Below are 9355 nucleotides of genomic sequence, written 5' to 3' on the forward strand. Positions count from 1 at the left end.
GAATTCATTCCATGAAATTCTATTTACCAGCCTAGTAAAGACAGTCATGATAAAAACAACTCCTGAATCCCAATCTCACTGCTCACAAGCCTACCTGCATTAGTTTTCTTGATAAATCATTAGTTAAATATTCTTCTTCCTGTTCATAATTCATGGCCAATGTTTCTTTTTCTTTCTTTAATGAATTTATCTTCTTTAACAAAGTATTACTGATAAATTCTTCTTCCTGTTCAGCTTTAGCTTGCTGAAATGAGATAAAATGGACGAACTATTAATAAATTAATATTTTTTGACAGTTTAACCATGTATAGTGTTGTAGGGTGTCAAGATTATTTGGATGAAGAAATTTGAACCAATAAAACATTATGAGTCTTCTATTTCATTGTACATAATGTTGGCATATAAGTAATAGATTATCTTACATCAGGTTAAAAGGGTTTTTTTTTTGCCACAAACAGAAAATTTCATATCAGTATGGTTTAGGATGACAAAACTGTACTGTAAATCAGATATTATAGGCTAATTGACATAATGAATTATAAGTAGACATAACAAATTATTTATTACACATGAAGATTATGTAAGAAAATTAAGCCATTAAGATCTCACTACTGATTAAATTCATTAAGAATACACTATTTATATCAAAGGACATGGTATGATGAAAGAGTAGCATACAGTTTTCATTCATTCTTATTTCATCATTAGGCTACAATCAAGCTTACTTTTGACAATTGAATTTCATTTGATGCCCTTTTTTTTTTTAAAGTTATGTCCAAGATAATAAATAAAGAATTATTCCCTCTAAAAGTCAGTTCAGAACTATACATGCACAACATGCTTGTTTCCTACTTCCAGCTCAGGAGAAACAACCCTTAATTTACTTTGGCAGTCTATGGCCAGTCAACGATATAATCTGAAGGGTTTACTATATTCATAGTTATCATTTACAACGTTGTTTGCCCAATTCACCGAGAACATCACAAGTCCCTTTTGTATTCGATCCTTTTCCATCACTAATAAAACAACATTGTTTTTTCAGAAATGGAAGTACAGAATAGAAGAGAACCAGTTTCTGACTTGCTTATTATCAATGGAATGGAAAAATAAAGTATGATTTTAAGATGTTGACAGAAATTGATAAATTTCAAGCAAATTTCAAGCACTCAATACATAATATCAGAATATTCTGGTAATATATGCAGATTTTTTGTATACCTGAGAAAAAATACTTTGAAAATATCTTTTTAAACATGATAATAAAGTGTATATTGGTTGAACTTAGAATTATCTCCCAATAGCCCCTAAACTGTGGGCTAAATTCATGTTTCAATGCTACAATCACGCAATAAACCAGTGGTGAAACAGATAAATGAAAAGGTTTCTTGGAAAGACAGAGGTAGATTTAGCTCCATGGAAATTATTTTGAAGCTGGTACATACTTCCGCTTTAAAGATATTTCAAACTGAATTCTGTAATTTCTTCAGGCTAACCCTATTTCCAGCTTTCTAAGAGTAAATTAACTTGATTATGACGATATTAATCTTTGATTGTTCTTTTCACCTTTCTCACAATTCTTATTTTATTTTTATGAATATTTGTATTTAATTATTTGATGGGCTATTTACCATACAGAGCAGATTACAAATAGATGCTTTTAGGTTTCAATGCATAGAACATTACATACTGACCAACTTGATGTATCATATTCATAAGCTCTGCTGTCTTTATTATATAATTTATGAATAAATCTTAGAAAAAGTGGGATCATATTTTGTCTAACAACCATAACAATAGATACCGAAACCCTAGTTTAAACATTAGAACTATGTGTGAATGAGAGATGGATTGAACTTGTAATAATTTCATTGTGAAAGAATGTTTTCAATGATAATGGTACAATTCTATTGACAAATATCTTAGTCAATGAAATGAATCATGAATCGTATATATAAATAAAACTTGACTCATTCACTAAGACCTTTTATCTTCTTAGGCAAATATTTCCACTCATTTTTAATCTGATTGAAAACTTCTTGATCCAACCATAACCAAACAAATTTAAAAAGGAAATAAAAAATTGCATACACAGTAAACTTTAAGGCTAATTGAAGAAGAGAAGGTGTGCAAATAAAATTAAAAATCACCATCTGGGCTCCTAAGATGAAATCAGCAGAGATCAGGTGGCAATTTATCCACGACAGTTAGCAATATAAGATGTAATATTATAACTATCTATCCATCAATTAAAACAAAACATAAAAATACCATATTTGGTGCCCTTATGACCCAAAAGTTTAAAGGAAAATTAAAATAAACAACACTTACTATTGTGACACTTGCTTTTCGCAGATCACGATTCTCCTCTTGTAAAGATTTGCATTTCATTTTGTAGGTTTCCAATTCCATTTTCAATACTCGATTCTCCTGCTGCAGTGATTCAATTCTTTTTTGCAACTGTTCCAGAGCAGCAGGAGAAGGGGGTTTAAGCGTAGGACCCCCATCTATTGAGCTGGTATCGCTCTCCAACTCGCTGGCACTGTCCGCCATTGCAACGACGAATGATAAAATGACACGTTTTTCTAACCAGCCGAGTTTTCGTATTTGAATCATTAAAAAAATATGTCACACTACTACCCTACAAAGCTTTTTTTGTTTCTATAATTTGATTCTAAAAAGACTTTTTATCGAGTGAAAATCTACTCGTTTCAAAATTTGATGTACGCCTTATGCGAAAATATTTGTGAAGTTTATCAAACAAAATATAATGGGTCTGGATAATCCAAGCAAATGTCAAAGTTCATTTTATATGGAAAATAGACCACTATTAAATTGTTGAATTATTCAATATTTTCGTTGATTCTGGATTGGGCGTATCTTTATTGAATTTAAAATGGAACAAATACAGGAGTATGAACATAACATTCTTTCAGACAAGGTTTGTATGTTAACACTGTTGAAGTACCGGTAATGAATAAATCTAAATAGTATTTGTATAGACATGATTATCAAGACAGTATCGGCTTGATAAAGCAGTGGTGATTTTAAAAGTTAGTCCGAAACCTGGCGAAATCAACGGCTTTTAATGAATACTTTATGTCACTTTGTCGCTCGACCACCCGAATATAAATTAGAATAAATAATTGGTATACCATTTTTTGTCGTGATTTAAACTCTTATCCTCCGACGTGTACGAGGAACCAATCTTATTTGCATGAAAGAAACAAGTAAACTGAATTGAATAAGATTGGGTGGGTGGGGGTTGAGAGTGGGAGATAGGTTTGAGAATCAATATATCGTGCCCATTTTGTAGCAAACCAACAATTATAGAGCCTTAAAGAGTCGATAGGTTTCGAAATGTTTTTTTATTTTATTTTACACTAAGCCTGCGTACTGTAGTTTACAGGATAACCAGCGGATTGCCGCCTGGGATGAAACAATGGTTTTGAAGAAATAAAATTTAATCCAAATTATTTGCTCTAATGAGGAATTGTTTCAAGTTAGATAGAGCAACTTTTCACCCCACATCTCATTATTTTGGTATGGTTGGATTTAATATCAACCTCTCTTGAAAAACAAACTGACCGCCGGCTTTGAGTAAGATTGTTATAGATATCTTCCGGTATCACAACGTTTCAAATGACCAAAGTAGATATAGCTAGAACCATCAAACCTTCATATCGAAAAATGAAAGAATGATAAATAGACTGGATCGGTTCCAGTAATTTATCACTATTTCTACGAATGGGTTATGTATTGATGATAGTCCGTATAAATGCACAGACGCCTATCACAAAGTAAATACTTGTGATACAATATTGAATCTGTTTCATTATTCAAGAAACTACAAGAATGGTGGATTAAATTTCGGCATCCTTCTGATATACTGAAGAACCATGCCAGTATTCTATATTGTGAAGTTGCTTTCTATGTATTAGCATTCCTCACTTTGGTACATGGTAAGTTTTTTTGTAATTATCATCAGTGTACATAAATTATCTTCAGTGGAATTGGCAGCGACCACTGCTGATTATAAATTCAGAATTCTGTAACAGACAAGCTAAGCCTATAGAGCGTAAATTGGAGACAAATCATCGACCATCGTTTTTTTCCTTCGTCTTGAACTTCTTAAGGTCGCATCTACAACCCTGAGTAATCAATCACTTGTCGATGTCAAGCTGATCTTCTTAAATGAAAATCGCTCGATCTAATGACCACCCAATTATTTGAAAATTGATGGGAATTTTATTTTTCATTTTTAGCATTGCGGCACGGTGGTCGATATAAGTGGTTGTGGTTAGCAGCGTTACTACATGGTTTAACAGTAGAATGTGTCAGCTATTTCCTACCTGATATTGATAATTTCTGGCATGCTCAAACTATGGTTATTTTATTAGGACAGAGATTACCATTACATATTATTCTACTTTGTAAGTACATAACTTGTATGCAAACAATCAGCCAGTTTGGGGAAAATTACTTACACCCTGAGCCTAATTTGCTCGAGAAATAAATAACTGATTAGAAATAAAATGAAATAAATGAAGTGGTACTTTACCTGATTGAGCTATTATGAAGATGGACGGCGCCAACAGCGTCTTAGCTTATTCTTTCAAAGTCCATAATTATGTCGATGGATCTTTAACGTGCACAGTCTGTAGCAAACACGGCCTTACCCCATGTCTAGTCCTTGTTCCATCCGAACGACTAAACGTTTTTTATACGCCCACATGGAAATGTGGACGTATATTGCCGTCGCCCTTGTCGGTCCGCCCGTCCGTCGGTCCGTCCGTTCACATTTCTTGTAGAGGCTACAGTTTTTATCCGATCTTGATGAAACATGGTTATGAAATCTCAGTCAAGTTCGTAATTGGTATTAATTGGATGACCGGTTTCAGAGTTATTGCCATTAACTTAGTAAGAACACGCCAAATTTGGCTTGTAGGAACAATAAAGACTACAGTTTTTATACGCCCACATGGAAATGTGGACTTATATTGCCGTCGCCCCCGTCCGTCCGTCCACATTTGTTGTATGCACGATAGAGGCTACAGTTTTTATCTGATCTTGATGAAACTTGGTATGCACATATATATTGATGAGATCTCGGCCAAGTTTGAAATTGGTAATAATCGGATGAACTGTTTCAGAGTTATATCCCTTGACTTAGTTAAAACGCATTAAATTTAGTGGGCTTATGTTACCTTGACTGGCAAGCTATCTGTTTTATGTCAGCCCCTCCAACCTGCATGACAGATAAGGGAAGACCGGGTTGAAAAATCAGGTATTATCCTCAGGTTATTGAGCAAGCGTCTAACTCACCATGGCTCCCAATTCATTAGAAGCCTTCAAAAAAAAAAAAAATAAAACGTATTCGAACAAAAGCCAAATCATACAATCATTCTGTGTTTTTTTTATTATCTTTAACCTATCTTTATTTTTGTCTTGTTTAGACCCTGTTTTTATATATACGACCTCTATTGCTGTATCTCTGATGAAACTAAGATGGTGGGCAGAGCCGTTTGCTGGTTTGTATTTGTACTTCATACGTATCTTACTGACTGGAGAAAAATCAAACAGTAAAATCGCAAACTTGATACAACGGTCAATTTTTTATTATCAAAATACGGCTACCACCTGATTCAACGAACATTACATGAGATGGTCTAAAAGCAAAATTAATGATAGATTTCATTAGCTTAGTGGAATCTGCGAAAAACATACCAAACTGTCAGGAATCAATTGTCTGGAAACTTTTACCAGCAGGTAAATGGCATGAATAGATTGTTTTAAAATTTCACCTGGGTACTATTTTAGTTGGTCTAGCTGTAGTGTTATTAGATGTACCGTATGATATAATGGGAATAAAGTTATTATGGTGGACATGGCATGATGATGATCCTAATATATTTGATCGGCATTATCAAGTTCCCTGGACCAGCTACTACTTCCATGCTACTTTTGCGTCAGCTTTCGCAATAATATTCCATGGTGTTAGAGGTTTGTTATGTAGTAAAGTCGGAAAATTCCAGTCTGCCGGGTAAGATTAAACCATTATAGATAAACCAATATCTACATTGAATATATCAGACCTCGGACAGGGTGCATACTAGCCCGATAAATCTGGCCCTACACACATTATGGCATACGTTATACATATGGGGTTTAACTAAGAAGGGATACCCTTTGACTGTATTGCAGTGCCGACTTGGTCAAAGGGACTCAACCCCATTTTTATACGCCCACATGAATATGATTGTGGTCGTATATTGTCGTCGCCCCTGTCCGTCCGTCCGTCCGTCAACATTTCTTGTGAGCACTATAGAGACTACAGTTTTCATCTGATTTTGATAAAACTTGGTGTGATGCTTTAGATTGATAACATCTCGGTCAAGTTCGAATTTGACGTATTTTCGATGAACGGTTTTTGAGATATTGCCCTTGACTTAGAACGCCTTGAAATTTGTTAAAATTTGTTCGTGAGCAGGATTGAAGCTACAAGATTCTGATGAAACTTGGTGTGATCATTGGAATTGATAAGATCTCGGAAAAGTTCTAACTTGACGCATTTTCGATGAACGGATTTTGAGTTATTGCCCTTGACTTTGTAAAAACACGTCAAAATTTGTTAAAAATAGTTTGTGAGCAGGATTGAAGCTACAGTTTTCAACCGATTCTGATGAAACTTGGTGTGATCATTGGAATTGATAAGATCTCGGACAAGTTCTAACTTGACGCATTTTTGATGAACGGTTTTTGAGTTATTGCCCTTGACTTTGTAAAAACGCGTCAAAATTTGTTTGTGAGCACAATAGAAGCTACAGTTTTCAACCGATTCTGATGAAACTTTGTGTTCATTGAAATTGATAAGATCTCGGACAAGTTCTAACAAGAGATATTTTTGATGAACATTTTTTGAGTTATTGCCCTTGACTTTGTAAACACGCGTCAAAAGTTGTTTTTTGCCCTTGATTAGAGCTGTTAATTGTTTGTTGTATTTGGGTTATTGATATTGATTTTAAAAAATTTTGTGGAATTATTCAGCAATAATTTCTTCAATATGAGAAAAATCGTACTTTAGTCACTAAAGACTGTTTTATTATTTCTGACAGCTGCCAGTGGGAGTATGTTACCTTGAATCGCAAGCTATCTTTCTTCATATTTTTAGGTTTTTTTCTGAGTTGGTGTGTGCTATGATAACTGGATTATTTGCGATGCCGCTTGGTGTCTTACAGTTTGTTCCAATTTATCATCCCTTACACGATTCGCTTAAAATTCACACAGAGGTCTGCGTACTGTTATTGTTGGTAACATATGCAGTGATAGTTTGGTTATCAGATAGAGTTCCGTATCTTAATGCCCGAAATAGTGCTAATCCAAGTAAGTAGGTCAAATATGCACGTGTATATGATGGTAATATGGTAAAACTAGCGCATAGCAAACAGGTTAAAACCGTCTTCTCAGCTTTAAATTGAGTTTTTAATAAAATATGCACTCGATGTGTCTATTAGACTATAGTCAGAAATATAGAGGCGATTTTTATTCTTATAAAACTGCGAATAAGCTAAATGTCATTAACACTTATTTGAAAGATGCACCATTGACTTTTCAATTGCGATATATAAAATAATTTGACACCAGCAATGAATAGCAGGTAAGGCAATTTAACGTGTGGTTACTTCCGGTAGAAAGTTTTGGTTGCATTGTCGAAATGCATAATGTATAATCACTTCGTTTTCAGTAACTAACCATTGCAAATTGCTAACAATATTCTATTCCAGTACTTAAAAATTTGATGTTGTTTTAATTTTTATTTCGCATTGTATTTGTATTTTTTATATTATTATAGTTGGAAGTATATTTGAGATCACATCAATAGTTATTATCCACTATGTATTCTATATATATCTGGTAGTTACTGAACGACCCGAGACCATAAAGGCTGTTGGATATCATCAAGGTGTAGGAACCTGCCAGGAAACCGTTAATGTCCAGACGCCCTTTGGTCAGGTAAGTGGTTTCGAGGTTTTATATTGCCAATCATTTTATTCAAAACCTACATCAAAGATGGCTGTCAGGCAATTAGTTGACACAAACTTTCTGTAGCATTTAAGAAATAGGATTACCTTTCACGACAGAAATTGGTGCATTCGGCTCAAAATTCGCCAATGTTCGTTAGTTGACTCGGCCATGAAAGACTTACCATGTAAATTGGCAAGAACAGATAATTCTGTCTAAAGTTTGATTTTGATTGGCTAGAATAGCGTAGTTATTTTTACGCTGTCAAACCACTGAGTAATTAAAAAAATCCAATTCTTCGTCCGATGCCTGTTGTTTCTGCAATTCCAGAAATAGATAATATAATGATATATGTTATCTCCCCTTACAATATGGTGGCATTTTTTAATAAAAATTTCCTATTCATTCACATTTTGCTGCAGCGTTGCCTTATAAAACGCTTTACTACGGCTTAAATTGCTTAGTTTTAACAGAATGGAAGAGTTGTATGGTATTAAGTGCAAATCAGAGCGCTAAATATCCTTATTTATGATAAAATGGTCGATTTTGAATACAATGAGGCGACCATTTGGTAAATCAAGTTAGTCTATTTAGTATTACTGGTCCTTCCACCTAATAGAAACTCCACTGAGGCAATATACGTTCTCATTTTAATGTGTACGTATAACATCTTTATGTTATGTTATTTTTCAGGTTTTATCTAAAAGGAAGAATTTATGTATTGGTGATTATAAAGAAGACGTTTTTGATTTCAATTGTATGAAAGATAAACCTAAAAATGGTGTAGAATGGTATACAATCTGTGGGACTGAATATCCCAATCATATTGAATATATCATCGTAGTTACGGCATTTTGTCTTCTTGGTTTAGCTTTTTACTTCCAAGCATTATTCCGGTCTGGAAATCTTGCCCCATCAAAATCTGCAAGAACAAAGCATCACCGTGATTAATAAACATTCGTTGTTTTATTGTAATGATCTGTCATGTGATTATTGTGATTAATGACATTTACTATTGTGGATTAATTGCTATAAATATTATAAAAAAAAATAATACATGTAATTGTTATTACGGATGGCCCGTTAGCCCACGCTTTTCCATAAAGTAATTTTTTTGTTTGTTTGGAAATTAAAGAGTTCGAAGGTTGTAGATGAGAAAGTGGGTTACCAATCAATGACGATGTCCCTATTTTTTTTTCAAACTGACGTTTTTATGACAAGTTAGCATGGAATTATATGGTCTTCGTGTATATTATAGCATACTGACGCAATGATCTACAAAATATACCATACTGACGCAATGGTCTACTAATTATACCATAGTAATGCAATGGTG

The 9355-nt window shown here is 33.9% G+C and overlaps 1 protein-coding gene across 1 annotated transcript; it reads left to right on the top strand.

The window, feature by feature from the left end:
* Positions 1 to 3850: 3850 nt before the first annotated feature.
* On the top strand, positions 3851 to 8970 carry LOTGIDRAFT_127893 (hypothetical protein; the record flags this gene model as incomplete). The annotated part of the gene is made up of 7 exons (XM_009063631.1): positions 3851 to 3959; positions 4263 to 4430; positions 5454 to 5528; positions 5818 to 6040; positions 7169 to 7384; positions 7857 to 8010; positions 8713 to 8970. Coding segments are annotated over 7 exons (1203 nt in total), but the record flags the coding sequence as incomplete, so codon positions are not given.
* Between the last annotated feature and the right edge of the window lie 385 nt (positions 8971 to 9355).

The sequence above is a fragment of the Lottia gigantea genome (genome assembly GCF_000327385.1).
Source record: "Lottia gigantea unplaced genomic scaffold LOTGIsca_59, whole genome shotgun sequence".
In the NCBI taxonomy this organism is placed as follows: domain Eukaryota; kingdom Metazoa; phylum Mollusca; class Gastropoda; family Lottiidae; genus Lottia; species Lottia gigantea.